The following is a 20,161-nucleotide window of genomic DNA, read 5'->3' on the forward strand; positions in this document are numbered from 1 at the left end:
CAGCAGACTGTAATAAAAGTAGGATTTTTACTATATTTAGAGAGGCCAGGCTGGCTAGATGGTGGTTTGAATACATGTTTGTGTTCCTGACCCTATAGTGTTCCTTTAAATTATTTGTAAAATCAAGCTAACTCAGATTTACCCAGGAGATTAGTCTGAGATTAGTTGTGGATGATAGCTTTTCAATACTGGAAACAACTATATACCAAAATGTTTACATTAATGGCTGTGGCCAAGTTATAGTATGAGTTAGGGTTTATATTGTGTAAACTTTGTTCCAAATATCATATAGTATTTCAAGGAAGTTTATTTTAGTGATCCATAGTTCAACCTCTAAGGATTAATCCTGCAATACAGTTTCACATTGTTATAACTTTGGATTACATGTACAGATTCAGCAGTAGAGATAAGGACTATGTGTTTAGAGCAGAGGTTCCAAAACTTTTTAGGTTCAAGGCGCCCTTAATATTTCAGTATTTTTCCAAGGCACTCCAAGTCAAAATTTCTAGGTTGCATATTTGTACAGCACTGCGGCATTTACTGGCACTATAGCGTAATGTACAGTGTTGGTGTTTGAAGGGGTGCTTGTATATAGTTATAGTGTTTTAATTTTAATACAGGGGTGTGTTTGTATGTAATGTTTGTGTTTGATTGCAGGGGTGTGTCTGAATGTCATGTTCACTTTTAAATGCGAATGTACATATGTGTGAAGTATTTGTTTGAGTGAAGGGGTGTGTTTAATTTTTTATGGGGTGTGTATATTTTTTTTGTTTGAATGCAGGGGTGTGTGTATGTAATATTTGAGTTAGATTGCAGGAGTGTGCTTGTATGCTGTGCTGGTGTTTGACTGCTTGGATGCATGCACATACACTACCACATACATACATACATACATACACAGATATTCATGCACATTAACACACGGATGCATATAAATACACTGACACACACACAAATTCATGTAGACACCAACACATACCCATATATAGATACAAACAGACACATACATACATATATACAAACAGACACATACACACATAGATACACACCGATATATACACATGCATCCTAAGACACACAAACATTGATAAATACTTTTCAGTTATTACCTTATGCCCACTATAGATGTCATAAAGGATTTTTAATTCTATATTTATTTTTATTGATTTATACTATTATCTCAACATGGGATATTGTTTTTAAATTATATGAGAAATAAAGTTTCTACTATTATCATTGTGGGCTGTCGATTCCTGCATATAGGAGTGTAGTCCTTCACTACACAACGTGCTGTGACAGAGCCGAAAATAGTGGCTCCATGTTCGTGAGTATATTGCTTATTAAAGTATATAAGACTATTGGAGATCTAAAATACTGCACCATATATCCGTTTTATTTAAGTCCTAGAGGATACTGCACAAGACCACCCAATTAGAAGAAGGGGAAGGTCGCCTCTACGGACCTACAAGCGCTTATCCCTGAGCTTGGTGTTAAGCTCAGGAGAATGTGAGTGTATTAACTGACATTTGTATAAGAGTATGTAATGGTATACGGTATCACACTATTGGAAGTTTTCATTTATCTTATAGGTGTATTCTGAAAAACATATTCACTGAGAAATTGTTATTGGAACGAGTATTCTCTGGTCTGGCTCAGCAGAACTTAATATATGTATGTAGCGCTACACCTTTCTTTGTTTTTGTATTATATGTGAGTTGGTGTAAATAAGAAAGATTACATCTAGGTGTTACAGCAGCTATTTTTACAAAGTGATTTATATTGGGTATTTTCTAAATATATATTTTTAGCGCCAGTATACAGTTTCTATTTTAAACATTGATAAATGCCTACACCATGACTCAGATACACAAACTGACATACACTTCCTGACACACATACGCACATACACAGATGTGTGCACACTGACATATATATGCACACAAACACACACACAGATGCACACCCTGACACACACATACACAAACACACATGCTCACTCACATACACACACTCATACACATACACACACACACACTCATACTCTCATACACACACTCATACTCACACACACACACAAACATACATACAAGTGATTGTTTTGTTTTTTATATCTACACCCTCCTGTCAGCTTACCTTATGTGCCAGGAGTCCTGCTGCTGGTGGGAGTGAGGCGTCTGGAGCTCTTCATGCTCCTCTCCCCTTAGCTGCAGCTGCCTCCTCTCCCTCCCGCGATGTCCCTCTGCAGGATGCTGGGAGGAAGTGACAGGCTGTAACTTCCTCCCAGTCAGCCGACATTACAGGGGTCCAGTCACTGTCTTAAAGGACCGTGACACCTGACCGCGCCCCTGTTCAGCAGTAAGGTTTTCCCGATGCTATAATCATAGCACTGGGGAAACATTCCGCGGCACCCCTGTGTGCAAGTCGCGGCGTCCCAGGGCGCCACAGCACACAGTTTGGGAACCGCTGGTTTAGAGCATTGGCACATGCATCAAAGATATAGAGAATGTGTAAAGTTGCCTGAATTCTGTCAAAGAATCATGGGTCATGAATATAGTGCAATGCAATTAATAACCAACTGGGTAAATTACAGTCTACTGTATGATAATTATCAAAATGTAAATGGGTGCCAGTGATCAGGGCTTGATTTAAATTTCAGGTGCCTGTAGGCACAGAATTTCCAGGTGCCCCTTCTGCCTCACTCAAACCCCTCCCAAAAAAATCCAGTGCCCGCTGCCCAGCTGTTGAAATGTAGAAGCGAATTTTACTAATGATTCCTAATTACTCAGTTAAAGCAAAGAAAGTACAAATAAGAACTGTTACAACTAAATAATTTAGCTAAACTAGAAAAGGTACAATTTCTGGGGAAATTGTGTGAAGTGTTCTTGCCTCTACCAGTAGTCTACAAATGGAGTGGGCGGAGTAACTTTTTATATAGCACATTTAATTGCAATGTTGTTGCACAGTTACATTAAACCATACATTTATAAAAACATTAGGAGATGTGCAAAAGGCCCTGTCTATGACATCACTTGCTGCTGCAGCCTTGCACAGGTCAGAGAATTTTGGCGGTTGCCATCTTCAAATGGTATTTTAAAAACTATAAATCCTACAGTGAAGAGCTTTATATTGTGAGAATCACAAGACCCAGACCTACATTTTGATGTATGGTATGTCTCTGAGATATTAACAATGAAGGCACAGTCGCAGTTTAGAAATTGCCCTTCAAATGTGAGCTTTGCAGAGTGGAGTTTCAATGAAGGTCAATGGACGGCGTGAGTTGCAAACAAATGGTCATATTGTGAAAACTATAAGGACTATGGCTTAGCTGTGGACATTTTTAGTGGCAGCAGGGATAGCTGAACGTGTTGATATAAGATTTGTGTAGGTGGGCCTGAAAATGAGGGAGTGGTGGCAGTTTAGAAATCATGTCCTGATTTTTCAGCTTTTGCCAGCTCCCACTCTAGCTTTGCCATTCATTCCTATGGGACAAATTTTGCCACAAGAATGAAGATATTCTGAGAACCATTCGGCGAAACGTTCCACAAAGTAATAGCAATCCGATCGGGAACAATCTGCACGTTTTGGTATATTTTTGTCTATGTAGTGTAAAAACTGTGGGAGGAGTTAGGGTGGCAAATTTGGCTATAATAATAATAATAATATATATATATGTGAGATAACAGTAAGTGGTCTTGCTATGCAAGAACACTTAATTAGCTGTTATAAGCTGAGTGTCTGACACTCTGAGTCAATCACAGCCCCACATTGCTGCTCAGGCTACTTCTCCCTCATTAGCCCAAGCAGCACAGAGGTAATGGGCTGCTGGAGACTCTATTTTAGCATTTAAAAAATGGTTTAATGCTGAATAAAAGAATTGCACCAGGGAACTCCAAGAATATGAATTATTGTTTTTGGATTAAATACTGGCTTAAAGACAGAGTGCAGAAAATAGTTGTAGATCATTTTAGCTGGACAAAAGCTGCAAGTGGAGTCAGTCAGGGTTCTGTGCTGGATTCACTTATCTTTAATCTGATAATTAATAATGTTGCAGAGGGCATCAAAAGTCATATAATAGTGTTTGCACGTGACACAAAATTAGGTCATGTGATAAATTGTAGACTTGTGCAATTCATTTCGGAGCTAATTGAATTTCATCCTAAATTCGACAATTCAAAAGCATCCAAATTTCAGAATCGCCACAATACAAAAATGAAGAGGGAACGAATGGATCTAGGCCCAACTGGGGGATTTAGTGAGGATACGATACAGAGCATAATCGACATCAGATAAGGGAACTGAGGAACTACTTAACAAAATAAATATCAAAGAGCTCTAAGGGCTTTGGGCCAGAGCACAGCAAAGCTGTGGATAGGAGCGGAGCACAGGGTAGAAGCTCATAATGAGGCCGTGGACTACTCTATGGCACTTCACATATGCTTACAAGAGCTAGAACTGTAATGGAAGATTAAGCAAACAGATCGTGCAGGAACAACCCGTTTTTCAGAGGCCTACCAGAGAAAGCAGGAGAGGGGGTTGTGCACGATATTGTGCGTGAAATCTTGAGACCTTTACCACCTGAGGTATTGGTGGGATTGTCCTCGGATACGCAAGTAGTAGGAAATTATCAGAACAATATTGTATTAGATCTTTCATAGGTCTTTTGACTTAGACCTTTAGGGTTCCTCTTGTCCAAACCTATTGACAATTTATCTAAGCATTCTCAAAAATTGGTGAATAAGATCACATTGGCAGCCAGAAGAGTTCTGGTGTCAGGTTGGATGAATACAAAAGGTCCAGAATATGAAAGAGGTTAAAAGTAGGATAGGCAATATCTTTCTAATGGGCAAATTAATGGCTATGGTTCACAATTCAAAGAAATCCATCACAAAAACATGTGCAATGTGAGAGGAACACAAAAACTCATGGTGGGATAGCCTGGAATGTGTCCGGGAGGAATGTCTCTCCTGTTGTTTTAAATGTATTCTAAGTGCAAGCAAGAACAGGGGTAAATACAAATACACAAAAATAACTCCTGCACTCAAACTGCCACTACTCCTGGGCAGCAGCAATGACCATAATACACAGCATCCCCAATACCTACAATAAAACCAAAAAAAGAACAGGGGTAAGACTTGAATTGCACAAGATATTGTTGTTGTTTGTGTGTCCTAGACTTGGCAAGTTAGTTGGGTATAATACGCATTGTTTCCCACTACTGCTGCATGGCTAATTGCTTAACCAATTGAAAACTAAAGAATTGAAAAAGTATATAATTTTGTAAATCATGCTGAATATGTTAATAATAAAACTGATAAATTTGAGTTTAAAAGCTTTGTTTGAAAAAAAAAATACTAAATGTTTTCCTGAGATGTGCTGAATTCTTTCCAGTTTCTCGAGGATCTCCATGTCCCCAGCTGAAGAATGTGACACAGCTAAAGATTGTAATTTAGTGCTTGCTTTCACCAAGGGCAATGAAATGTTCCTTCTCCGTTACAAACAGCTATGATAAAAATTCCTCTGTCTGTATTCTTTAAAATGATGCTGTTTTTTTCTCCCGAGAAAAGCATCCAAGCTGTGAAATTGATGTAAAACAGAACGCAATTCTAAAATATTTCATTGCTGACTTTGATTCATGATAATTTACTTCCACTTGTTATTGTATCCGTGTGCTTCCTTGTTTTCATAGGAGACTGCATTGTATATATTTGTCAGTTTTTTGGTCTTAATAAATAAGGCAAAAAAATGTCCTTCATTATTTGTCCTACTACTCAATAGTATTTGTTCATACTGATCCAAGGACTAGAGAGTTTTACATAAAAGATGATCTTGTCACTTTTATAAAATTAATGTTGATCTTAATCCAAACCACATTTCCAACTTTATCAGTTTGTTGAAATTCTGGAAAAGGTTCCAGAGAGGCTGGAGGTTTGCCTTTAGCTTATGTTATTATGAAATCCAATAAACAACTCCAACCCAAAATAAACAGCATATATGACACTTGGAGAGGGGGCTCTATTTTCTGTAAAGATCCAACCAGGTGACAGGTCTTATAACTGATGACAGCTATTGGAAGAAAGCCGATGGATATATACTAAGCACTTAAACTGTTTCCATCTGCTGTGCCATCTTCTCTCCTCAAGATGTGTCACAATTAACCCCTTAAGGACTGAGGCAGTTGTACAAGTTGTGATCAAAACAAAACGTAAAACAAAACTTGAATTTGCGCTATATGTCTGTTTCATATTAAGTGCACCCACACTTATTATATATCATTATGTTCAGGAGAAACAGGGCTTTCATGATACATCAAATATTTAACTGTGAATGTCAGAATACTGTTAGCTGTTACTGCAATAAAGTACACATATTTTTATTCAGCGATGTCTCACGAGTAAAACAGTACCCCCAATGTACAGGTTTTATGGTGTTTTGGGAAGTTACAGGGTCAAATATAGCATGTTACATTTTTCAGTTTATACACATTGAAATTTGCCAGACTGGTTATGTTGCCTTTGAGAGCAATAAAACCTGTACATGGGGGGTACTGTTATACTCGGGATACTTAGCTGAACACAAATATTAGTGTTTAAAAGTAGTAAAACTTATTACAACAATTATATTGCCAGTGAAAGTACAGTTGGTGTGTGAAAAATGCAAAACAATGCATTTTTACTGATGAGATCATTGTTGTGATATGTTTTACTGTTTTTAAACACTAATATTTGTGTTCAACAAAGTCTCCCGAGTAAAACAGTGCCCCCCATGTACAGGTTTTATGGTGTCCTGGAAAGTTACAGGGTTAAATATAGGGCTTGCCAGCCAAATTCTCTGGACTTTCTGCCTGGGTTGTCCCTCACGTCCCCCAGATTGTAATTAATAAAATGACTTCATTATTAATATATATATATATATATATATATATATATATCAATTTTTTATTTATATATATAAATATAGATTATATACAGTTGCAAGAAAAAGTATGTGAACCCTTTGGAAATATATGGATTTCTGCACAAATTGGTCATAAAATGTGATCTGATCATCATCTAAGTCACAACAATAGACAATCACAGTCTGCTTAAACTAATAACACACAAAGAATGAAATGTTGCCATGTTTTATTGAACACACCATGTAAACATTCACAGTGCAGGTGGAAAAAGTATGTGAGCCCTTGGATTTAATAACTGGTTGAACCTCCTTTGGCAGCAATAACTTCAACCAAACGTTTCCTGTAGTTGCAGATCAGACGTGCACAACGGTCAGGAGTAATTCTTGACCATTCCTCTTTACAGAACTGTTTCAGTTCAGCAATATTCTTGGGATGTCTGGTGTGAATCGCTTTTTTGAGGTCATGCCACAGCATCTCAATCGGGTTGAGGTCAAGACTCTGACTGGGCCACTTCAGATGGCGTATTTTCTTTTGTTTAAGCCATTCTGTTGTTGATTTACTTCTATGCTTTGGGTCATTGTCCTGTTGCAACATCCATCTTCCGTTGAGCTTCAGCTGGTAGACAGATGGCCTTAAGTTCTCCTGCAAAATGTCTTGGTAAACTTGGGAATTAATTTTTCCTTCGATGATAGCAATCCGTCCAGGCCCTGTCAGCCCCAACCCATGATGCCCCCACCACCATACTTCACAGTTGGGATGAGGTTTTGATGTTGGTGTGCTGTGCCTCTTTTTCACCACACATAGTGTTGTGTGTTTCTTCCAAACAACTCAACTTTGGTTTCATCTGTCCACAGAATATTTTGCCAGTACTGCTGTGGAACATCCAGGTACTCTTGTGCAAACTGTAAACGTGCAGCAATGTTTTGTTTGGACAGCAGTGGCTTCCTCTGTCGTATCCTCCCATGAAATCCATTCTTGTTTAGTGTTTTACGTATTGTAGATTCGCTAACAGGGATGTTAGCATTTGCCAGTGACTTTTGTAAGTCTTTAGCTGACACTCTAGGATTCTTCTTCACCTCATTGAGCAGTCTGCGCTGTGCTCTTGCAGTCATCTTTACAGGACGGCCACTCTTAGGGAGAGTAGCAGCAGTGCTGAACTTTCTCCATTTATAGACAATTTGTCTTACTGTGGACTGATGAACAGCAAGGCTTTTGGAGATACTTTTACAACCCTTTCCAGCTTTATGCAAGTCAACAATTCTTAATCGTAGGTCTTCTGAGAGCTCTTTTGTGCGAGACATCATTCACATCAGGCAATGCTTCTTGTGAAAAGCAAACCCAGAACTGGTGTGTGTTTTTTTTATAGGGCAGGGCAGCTGTAACCAACACCATCAATCTCATCTCATTGATTGGACTCCAGTTGGCTGACATCTCACTCCAATTAGCTCTTGGAGATGTCATTAGTCTAGGGGTTCACATATTTTTTCCACCTGCACTGTGAATGTTTACATGATGTGTTCAATAAAAACATGGCAACATTTCATTCTTTGTGTGTTATTAGTTTAAGCAGACTGTGATTGTCTATTGGTGTGACTTAGATGATGATCAGATCACAATTTATGACCAATTTGTGCAGAAATCCATATCATTCCAATGGGTTCACATACTTTTTCTTGCAACTGTATATAGATAGATTTTATAAATAGATACATATATGTATTTATAACGTCATTCTAAATGTATTTTGAATTTAATATATATGTATATTAATATCAAAATACAGTTAGAACAAATTAAAACTGGTATATAATTTTTTTAACATTCTTTTATTATTTTTATTTTATTTTGTAATTTTTTTCAATGTATTTATTGATTCTTTTTTATTTTATATATATATATATATATAAATATATATAAAATTAACATCATATTTATATATTCATATTAAAATACACTTTTATTAATAATGTATGTATGTGTATGTGTATATAAAAGTACTTAAATCACATATATATATATGATCTAAGTACCTTTTATTTAATTTAAAAACTGTTTAATACTTTTAATAACTTCTATAAACTTTTATAAACTTTTTTACAGGCATGAGGGGGACTGCCTGAGAGCTAAGGCAGGCCCCCTGCAGGCACTGCATAAGCCGGCTATTCCAGCCATGTGATCGTGAGGACTCCACGATCATATGGCGGGGGCGGATCGGCAGAGGGGTCTGTCTGAGCTCCGCCGGCGAAGGAACGACGGGGACCCGGTAAGTAGTAAGGACGGCGAGGACATTCTATGCATCCTTACAGGGTTAATTTCTCATGAATGTGTTCAGAATGTAACTAGTGGTCTCAATTAAAGGGGCACTATAATCACCAGAACAACTACAGCTTATTGTAATTGTTTTGGTGAGTATAGCCTGTCCCTGCAGCCTTTTTGACGTAAACTCAAACTTCTCAGAGAAAAGGTAGTGTTTACATTGCAGCCTAGAAACACCTCTAGTGACTATTCCTCAGATGGCCACTGGAGGTGCTTCCTGGGGCAGTGCTGCACATGCTCTGCATGGAGATGCTGAAACTTCCACAGATTCAATGCATCTCTATGAATGACAAAGCATCATGGAAGTTGTAGTTTTAAAACATATGGGGATCTACCTTTTGGGCACACCTGCTCTAGAGCATTGGTTGTTGGTATTAGCAACAGACAGGGCTTCCATGTACTGAGTTTTCCTGGTATGACTTCATATATCTTTTATATGATTAGTGGTGCCCCACAGACAGCAGAATTCATTGACTGCAGGAAGGAAATATTTAGTCAATGAGGAATCCCAAAGAGACTTCCTTCATTTATTCTCTGATTGCCCCCTTGCAGCACATTACTTTATGCATAACTGTGAACTGTGCCCAGGGAAAACATGACAGATCTGATGAAACTATCACTAACGAGCAAGAGCAGACAGGAACTAGGCATACCTTGCCATCACAGCCGATTGGCTTCTTGCATTCCTCGCAGCTATTTGAGTAGAGACTCTCATAGCACTTGACACAGTATGGATTCTCCTCTCTCAGCAGGTATTTCTTGCCAAAGAGAGATTCCTTGCAGTAATGGCAGTCGAAGCGCTCAGTCATTTTCAATGCAGAATTCTTCTAACCTGCAATCACAAAATCAACTAGACTTTACATTTTGGTTCTATGAAAACATTTGCTTAACAACCAATTATGGAGAACTGTGAACAGAATTGCAACATCGGAGGTAAAATAGTCAAACTAAGACTATAGGGGAAATTATTTTTCAAAAGTGCACTTTTTCCCTAATTTTTGCTATTCAATTTTCAATTCTCCAATACTAGATTAGCAAGATGGCAAAAACAAACAAATATGAGATTGACAAATTGGCAAAACAGAACATTAGAACAGAAAAAAAAACCTCCACAAAGTTTGTCATGTTAACAAAAGGCACACAGATTTAATAAGCTAGCAGGCCCAGATACAGAAGAATGGAGTTAACGACCCACAGAATTGAAATGACAAATAGTTTACAAAACTACACACTAAAAAGTTACACCACACTGCCTTCACTGTAAAAATCAGCTTCCAATGCTGAAGATAAGTCTATTTCCTTTATTTTCCATCTTCCTCTGCAACCAATTGTGTAATTGTTGTTTTTTTCTTTGTTATTTTATATATTAACTATAAGAATCCTCATTATACTAAATTATTTTTATAATTTAATGAAAACTTCATTATTAAACTTTTATTTCTGAATATCTTTTACAGCACAAATATTGAAACACGGCAAGAAACTTTCCACTGTCTCCTTTTTATATTTCTCCTCTGCTGAATCTCATCTCCTTCCACTGCCTCTCCAGTACATTTCCTGTCCAACCTATCACTGCTCCACAAATGATATATTGAATATAGTCACTTCAAGTCAGACCCTCTCCCAAATTCATCTTGCCTTAGTCTTATTCACCTAAAGCATGCAGGGTTATTCACTAAGCACCGGATTTTGTGTGGATGGACAAAATCCACTAATAATGGGCAAATTAAAAGATATGAGTGACTCTGACACGGGCCAAATAGTGATGGCTAGACGACTGGGTCAGAGCATCACCAAAATGGCAAGTCTTGTGGGGTGTTCCCAGTAGTTAATATCTAACAAAAGTGGTGCAAGGAAGGACAACTGGTGACTCAGCGTCAGGGTCATGGGTACCCAAATCTCATTGATGCATGCGAGGAGCAAAGACTAGCTCTTCTGGTCAGAAGAACCATGGAAGAAGGTTGCCTGATGTGATGAATCATGTTTTCTTTTCGATCAGGTGGATGGCTGGGTGCATGTGCATCATTACTTGAGGAACAGATGCATCAACTTGGGGAAGAGATGCAGCAGGATGCACTATGGGAAGAAGGCAGACCGGCTCAGGCAGTGTTATGCTCTGGGCAATGTTCTACTGGGAAAACTTAAGTATTGGCACTCACGTGGATGTTACTTGGACACGAACCACCTACCTAGAAATTGTTGCAGACTATGTATACCTCTTCCTAACAATGGTGTTCCTTGATGGCAGTGGCCTCTTTTAGTAGGATAATGCACCCTGATAATTCACCCTGGCTTAGTGCCCTGGACGAAGGCGCATTAACAGCACCGGAAAATTGCAATTTTTTGCTTTACTTTATTTTATTTCTTCATATGCACTAGTTATGCACGGTTGATTTAGCTGTGGGATTTCAGTTATAAAGAGGGGCTAAGACTTGGTAGGGTTGTTATATGGCTATAGTTAAGGAGGGACACCAGATTAGATGTGTTGAGGGACTCCTAAGGTTTAGCTTGAATGTAGAAATCCTCAAGCAGTAGTGCAACCAATGCTATTTGGTTCAATTGCAGAGTGGCTACTAAGTCTTTTATTCAACCAGGACATATGTTCTCCGTTTAGTAGCAGTTGCTTTTACCTTAGGATAACATTGTTGCCTTTTTGGCTGCAAACATTGACAACAGTGTCACAACCTAAGATTTGAAATCTCTAAGTAGGTTAGCAATTCAGGATCTTTCATAATATAGTGGTTACATTAGGCTTACTATAATTTGGATGAGTTTTTTCCAGACTGTAGCTGCCTGTCCAGCTACATATAGGTAACATCGGGTTAGATCATTGACCAAATATTTTTCCTGTCGCACCTGAAAGACTTAAACCTGCTTTATGGTAGAACCCTTCACACCTCTCTTATTTGGATCGGCTCCATTTAGTTTGTCCCTCCTTGCCCACTCAAACCTCCCTGCCCCCTAATAACTATTGAGCCAGTCGGGCTCTTTTAATAGGTTTTTCCTTTTGAAATTGTCCTTTTGTTTATACTAATAAAATTGTTCTTTTTTATTATACTTTTTCTATTACACTAGACCTCTTTGTGTCATTGGACCTTAGTGTCCACTAGACATTTATGTGTTTGTTCATACATGATAACTAGGATTACCCCCTTTTAGGTTCCCTTACCACATCATTAAGTCCCCTTCAGGGACTGAGCACAGAATCAGGGCTTTCTATGTTTATGAGATAGATAAGTAGAGAGAGAGAGAGATAGACAGACAGACACAGACAGACAGACAGACTCATGTTATACCTTTACAGATGTTTAACTTAATAAACACACTCCAAAATGCGTTACTTTCCCATCTAGCACCTAAGGCAAGATTCTTGACCATTTTACCTTAGAATTTACTAAATTAGTTCCAAATGATGCTATGCAGGATTGCTGCTATTATGAGTTTCAACAAATAAATCACCAACATCTTGTACTTGTATATTTTCTTGTGTGTGCTTGTATATTTTGCAACCTAATTCCTTTCAGCATAACACTGAACCAATTGTTCCACACGGTTACTCTGAGCTTTTTAAGATTGTCAAAGATTTCAAATATTTTACATTTTTCCAGAGTAGGGATGAAAGTGCGAACCAAAAAAAAAAATATCCTAAGCATGCTGTTACAGGAAGACAGTATAGCGATCCTTCACTGCTGAGCAGATATGCAATAGGCAGCATGCAATTGCCTGAAATATCTGATCACTCTAAATGTGAGACTAGTTTTATTTTGATATGTCTACATGTTTTTCTGAGGCATAATCACTGTGTCTCAAGCGAACACTTCCAGAAGTATTGGGTATCTCATGTTACAGTTCAACTTGCTTCTAATTCTTGGAAATTTTTGTTTTATCCACCTCACCCACTTCTATGACACTTCCGTTCAAATCCACCCCCTTGCCATTCTCTCTTTTCTTCCTGTTGCCTCTCAGTATGTGCTCAGCATATTCACTCTCTGACTTCATGTTTTTTTCATTAGCTCTAGAACCATCCTTAAACTTCTCAAAATTCCTTTCTCCTCTTCCCTTCTTGGCACACTGTCTTTTCTGTCCACTCTCACGCAACTCTCCCTTTTTTGTGGTCCCAGTTCCAGTACACTGTTCCTTCACTGATTATATGCTTTATCTATCGTCTTTCTGGCTATATTATCCTTGTTTTCCACCCAATCCTTACTCTCTCTGTATAACAATCTCTTTTGTTTTTCAAAGCCCCATGTTGTTACATGTATTTTTACCTTCTCCTAGTCTACGATTTCCATGAATTTACCACAGGTTTGTTAGTAGTCATAAAAAGGCTTAGACACCAAAAGTACCGCTCAAACCTTAATAACAAGACATGGTAACAAACAGGATAATATGGGAAAACGTGGAGCTATAGGTACTGTTAACATGCAATATGTGAACTATGAGAGCAAGTAAGGGACAAGTAAGGGACATAACTGATATAAAAAAAAACTGAGAGATTTCTACTTAAATGATATCTATTTAACTAACTTGGAAGTCATTACAACAAATATTCAGGACAGCGATAACAAATGTTTTGGGGCTCTAATCTTCTGTAGGAATCAAGTATTAGATTGTAAAGTGTCTAGATTCTATTTTTGTTGACAATGAGATGAAGTGTAATATAATGTATACACAGTGGTTATGGTCAATGTGCTCTATAACACTTCCATGTGGTGTCCCTTTAACCCACACCAAAATACTTCAACAAACACTAAAAAGTGGAGTGGAGCATAACAAGCAATATACATACATACATTAATCAATAGGTATTCAAATAGAGCTTGATAGCTGCTTCTCAGCATTTTTTTATGTTTAATGAGATGAAGTGGTGTAGGTGCATATAGTGTCCCATTACTGTGTTAATAAATTCCACATCAAGCCACAAATCCATGATCAACGTATTCTCAAATCAGGTTCTACTGATCTGCTTGCTACCTGCTCATTTGATTCTAAAGTGTGTAAGAACAGAGAGACAGAGAAAGTACCAGGTTAGAATGAAGTGTATGAAGTCATTGTACATCCAGAACTTTGGTACGCAAAATTTTATTTGGACTCCAGAACTCATTGCTACATGGTAGGCCCATGGTAACGGCCATGTCAGAGGCCTCTGACAGTCTGTGATGGCAACAATGTCATAAATAAATTTAGGGTGTGCATATTATAAATGTTGGACTACTTTATCTGACACTTTAATTTGAAATTAATTTAACTCCCATAGCATTCAGAAGATTGTCCTTGGCTTGTTTCTTGACATACATTATCCTTTTATTTTACACGTTAAGCCCGGCTACTCTAAGGTCCGGTAATACCTACCTCTTATCTACTGTTCTTCTTGTCCTATGTGTATGAATACTGCTTATAGGGTTATACCTATCCTGCCAGGATTATAATAACACTTTAAAAACTACTTTATAACATACGTAACCATGGTATAAACAAGTGCCAGTAACTGATGATAACATGCCATAGCCTTATAATATTTAAGCTATGTGGTCTTGTTTCTCACCCACTTTAATACCAAAGATACTTATGATAGATCTTCTAAGTAACATTACAAGTCTTCCAGCGGGCAAATTGCTCACAGCAAGCACCTCGACATAGGCATTCTGAAAGATGGAATATCACTTCTCTGTATTCACATAATTCAAGCTTTAATCGACAAAATAGTGAACCTTCTGCTTTATTCACTGGAGATATGGATTCTTCTGACCAGTACAAAATAAGATTTTTTATTGATATATTTAACTTGCATCAACCTATTTATGGATTTAAGTGTATACTTTGATTGTTTTTTTTCTAATGTTTGTGTCTATTTAACATCTTTTAAAAACAAACAAACATATCAGCCTTTGTGCAAAAAGAATCAGAATGATGATCTCTTGCAGCTTTGGTGTCTGGCCTGTTCTTCTAATTATTAAATTACTTAGAGATGTGATACTCTTAACTCACTGCTTATACTTAGTAAACAGATGTGTATGTGACATTTGAGATAATACTTTTCCTCGCCCTGCCCTTTTTAAAGAAGAGACACGTTGTGTTGTTGTAAAATCTGCAAGTTCTTCACACTCTTGTGTATTATTTTATAGCTCATTATATAAACTCATTACCAGCATATTCCTTATGGATTTAAAGAGTAAGTCATTTTCCACTCTTAGCCATCTGTAATATAAACAGCCATATGTAAGGAAAATCGTATGCTCCTTGTAAATATTTATATCGGGTACATACAAATGGAGACTAACTTTGTCGTTGCTGTATTAACTTATCCTGGAATAACAAAGTCATCCATCTTGATACCTTAACACTCAAACTTAAATTTTAACCCTGCAATAAGAGCCAGATTTATATATCAAGCTCCTATATATATATATATATATATATATATATATATACATACATTGTTCAGCAATCGTATCCTATAGACAGAAAACCTAAACTTGGGGGATGGAGATATAATTCTTTAATTATCTCCAGCACAGAGTACAAAATATATGACATAAGCAGCATATGAAGATGTAGCATGAGATACTTTGATGAACATAGTTTTATATTTAACAACATGAAACACAATGGAAAAACTAGACATAAAAATGGGTGTTTCATAGAGACCATCTCATTAGTGCAGCACAGCATTTTGGCGTGCATGCGCACTAACCTCTCAATGCTTTCCTATGGTCTGGATGATGTCAGCCATAGAGGTGGAGCTATATGCCAGAGAATAGCGCTTCGAGGGAGAACAGATAAGCAAAACTTCCTTTTTTTTATGAATAAGCAGGGTTATTCAAAAAAGTTAGAATTCAAAGTTCCTTTAGCATGATAAATAATATGTTTATGACACAGTGTTCCTATATTTAAACATTCAATATTATTTCTAAAAAACATATATTCATATATATATCATTAATTACTTTCCTTGCGATTTCACACTTAAGACACACAGTTACATAGTTACATAGCTGAAAAGAGACTTGCGTCCATCAAGTTCAGCCTTCCTCACATTTGTAATTTTTCCTGTTGATCCAAAAGAAGGCAAAAAAAAACAACGCTGAAGCGCAAAAAGCAAAAAATTCCTTCTTGACCCCAAAATGGCAGTCAGATATCTCCTTGGATTAAGCAGCTATTGCCCCACTAATTAGAAATTATATCCCTGTATGTTATGTTTTTGTAAGTATTTATCCAATTGCTGTTTAAACATCCGTATGGACTCTGATAAAACCACCCATTCAGGAAGAGAATTCCATATCCTTATAGTTCTTACTGTAAAAAAAGTTTTCTTTGCCTTAGAATAAATCTCCTTTCTTCCAGCCTAAATGCATGACCTTGTGTCCTATGTATAGCCCTCTTTAAGAATAGATTTCCAGATAATAGTTTGTACTAGCCCCGAATATATTTGTATAATGTTATAATGTCCCCTCTGAGCCACCGTTTTTCCAAACTAAAGAGATTTACATTTTTAACCTTTCTTCGTAATTAAAATGCTCCATTCCTTTTATCAATTTTGTAGCTCGTCTTTGCACTTTTTCTAGTGCCATGATATCCTTCTTTAGAACAGGTGCCCAAAATTGCACATCATATTCAAGTTGTGGTCTTACCAGCGATTTATAAATAGGCAAAATTATATTTTCATCCCAAGAATGTATGCCCCTATTTATACATGATAAAATCTTACTGGCCTTAGCAACTGCAGATTGCCATTGCATATTGCTGCCTAATTTGTTGTCTATCATAAATCCAAAATCCTTCTCATGGGTGGTTACCCCTAATTCACTACCATTTAGGGTGTAAGTTGCTTGTACATTCTTGACCTAGAAGTGCATAACTTTGCATTTCTCTACATTAAATTTCATCTGCCATTTTAGTGCCCAGTCCCCCAATCTGTCCCAAAATCCCTCTGCAGCAAAGCAATATCCTGCTCACATTTTATTACTTTACAAAGTTTTGTGTCATCTGCAAACACTTAAACATGACTTTCAATGCCTATTTCAAGATCATTTATAAATATGTTAAATAGAAGCGGTCCCAAAACAGAACCCTGAGGGACACCACTTACCACTTTTGTCCAGCTTGAAAATTTACCATTAATGACAACTCTTTGTACTCTATCCTTAAGCCAATGTTCTACTCAAGAACAAGAATATTCATCTAGACCATTTTTTTTTTAGTTTGAAGACTAACCTATTGTGAGGAACCGTATCAAATGCCTTGGCAAAACCCAAGTAGATCACATCTACTGCAACACCATGATCTATACTTCTGCTTACTTCTTCATAGAATGCAATTAGGTTAGTTTGGTATGGCCTATGTTTCATAAAACCATGCTTATTATTGCTAATAACAAAGTTCTTCCCAATGAATTCCTGAATTTTATCCCTTAATAGCCCTTCAAATATTTTCCCAGTCACAGAAGTTAAGCTCACAGGTCTATAATTTCCAGGCAAGGATTTTGAACCCTTTTTAAATATAGGAACGACATCTGCCTTCCTCCAATTCTCTGGTACAATACCTGAAACAAAAGAATCTTGAAAGATTAAATACAGAAGTTTACTTATTTTCCCACTTAGCTCCTTAAGTACTCGTGGGTGAATACCGTCAGGCCCCAGAGTTTTATTTACATTAATTTTCTTTAACTGCTCTAGCACCTTATCCCGAGTCATCCAATCATAAAGTTTTCTGCAAGTTTTTTGCAGCAATCATTTGCATATCTCTTGCCATAGGATCCTCATTAATATATACTGAAGAAAAATAGTTTTTTAAAATTTCTGCCTTTTCCTGTTCCTTCATTTTTTTTTTGTTTTTTTAGAATTGATGTATTTGAAAAAAAAATTGGGGTTAGTTTTGCATTCTTTGGCTATCAATTTCTAATTTTATAGTTTAGCCACTTTAATTGCGTTTTTGCAAGCATTATTGGCTTCCTTATATCTTATATAGGATGCCTCTGATAAGTCCGATTTAAATGCTTTAAATGCCCTTTTCTTATTTTTAATCTTTTGTTTTATTTCTCTACTAAGCCACATTGGTTTCAATTTGTTTATTTTATATTTATTACCCAATGGTACATACTGAGACATGCACCTTTCTAATATTCGTTTGAAGAGTTTCCATTTATCCTCAGTGTTTTTTTCACTAAGGAGTTTATGCTAGTCGATATGTTGTAGAGCTGCCCTAATCTTATTCAAATTGGCTTTCTTTAAATTATACGTTTTCTTCCGATAATGAATGCACATGTCTATTGTTTACCAAAAACATAAAAAACAAAAGGTTGAACTATATACCCAGGTGCTGCCACAACCAACACTCCAAAATTAGCCGAATAATAATACTTATACCACAAAAAGTGGGCGCAAGGTATTGTTTACTTTAAAGAAGGGAAACAAGTAACAACGCGCAGAAGGACAAACTAATGTACAGAAACTGCTTCTGAAATGATCAGACAGAAGAAATCCAGTCTGTATACAGGGCTCGCAGACTGAGGCCTTAGCATCAGATGTCTTCACTCAAGAGAGTACACAAGCAGTAGGGATGGGGGAAGTTAATGAGTTTGCTGAACCAGATATTGCTGATCAAGCTGATTACATTTTAGAACCAACTCCTAGATGCTCATCCAGAAAGAACAAGGGAGTTCCAGTGTCAGGTGCTCTCTTTCTCCCTTTACAGAAATGCCCCGCTGGAGCACGACCCCCAATGCAGCGTAGCCAGCCCGACCATCACCGCCGGCCGCCTATGTTCGCTCAAGCCATTTACTGAATGTGGCAGATCAGAAGTATGAGCCTTGGGGGAGATCCTATGGCGCGCATGCGGCGAAGCAAGGTCTTTTAAAGGGACAGTGGACAGAAGTCTGTGAAGGGGGTGTAAGGGAAGGTGGGGCTACTGTAAGTGGACATGACTCCTATCCCTATTTAAACTCCATGGACCCTTGACTCTTTGCTCAGATATACTGTGCTCCTGTCGTTAACTACCTTTAGTGCCTGTCCTGTTTTGCTTCCTGTTTTTACGTCTCTTGCTTGCCTTCGACTACGATCCTGTGTCGTCTGTGCTGACCCCTGGCTTTCCTGACCACTCTCTGCTTGACCCTTTTGTACTTCGTTCCTGTTTACTCCAGGCCTTTTCTGCACCTTGGGCTCTGTCTCCTAAACAGTGTCCTAACATCCAGCTACTCGCCAAACCTGCCTTGCAAATCTGTATCAACATATGAACATTCACCTTGGGCTGATACAGCGGCATACTAAGAGGGGTCGGAGGGGGGGAGGGTGGGTGGTCTGTCCCGGGTGCCACAAGGTAGGGGGGTGCCACCAGGGCTGGCCAGGTTTGGGGATCTGTGAGCTGTGTGGCTGCACAGGGCGTCATGGCAGAAGGGGCGCCGGGCAGCCAACACAGCTCAAACACGCAGGGGCCGGGAGCAGGAGAACTGCACGCAGAGTTGGGGGTGGAGCCAAATTGGCAGCGGGGGCGGAGCTAAATGCGGCCTCCACCCGCTGCAGCTACTGCTGTACACAGAGAGGAAGCAGGAAGGAGTCCCTGCTTCCCCAACTACTTCACACCAGGGTCTGCCTGTGACTATCTGACTGTGACTGTGTGTGCAACTGTCTAACTGTGACTGTGTGTGACTGTGTGTGTGATTGTCTGCCTGTGACTGTGCGTGTAATTGTCTGCCTGTGACTGTGTGTTTGACTGTCTGCCTTTGACTGTGTGTGAATGTCTGGCTGTGTGTGTGTGTGAGACTGCATGTATGACTGCCTGCCTGTGCCTGCGTGTGTGACTGTCTGCATGTCACTGAGTGTGTGTGACTGTCTGCCTATGACTGTGTGATGCTGCCTGTAACCGTGTTACAGTCTGCTTGTAATTGTGCATGCTACTGCCTGTAACTGTGTTACAGTGTGCCTGTAATTGTGCGTGCTACTGCCTGTAACTGTG

At 38.2% G+C, this 20,161-nt stretch overlaps 1 protein-coding gene across 2 annotated transcripts in view; it reads right to left on the reverse strand.

The window, feature by feature from the left end:
* FHL2 (four and a half LIM domains 2) overlaps nucleotides 1–20,161 on the reverse strand; it is a 98,238-nt gene that overhangs the window by 45,992 nt on the left and 32,085 nt on the right. For both annotated transcript variants that reach the window (XM_063458583.1, XM_063458576.1), the window contains exon 2: nucleotides 9,865–10,043. In XM_063458583.1, coding sequence (XP_063314653.1) covers nucleotides 9,865–10,020 — 156 coding nt within the window. In that variant the 5' untranslated portion in view covers nucleotides 10,021–10,043. The remainder of the gene's footprint in view (nucleotides 1–9,864; nucleotides 10,044–20,161) is intronic.

This window comes from Pelobates fuscus, chromosome 1 (assembly GCF_036172605.1).
Source record: "Pelobates fuscus isolate aPelFus1 chromosome 1, aPelFus1.pri, whole genome shotgun sequence".
Taxonomy (NCBI): domain Eukaryota; kingdom Metazoa; phylum Chordata; class Amphibia; order Anura; family Pelobatidae; genus Pelobates; species Pelobates fuscus.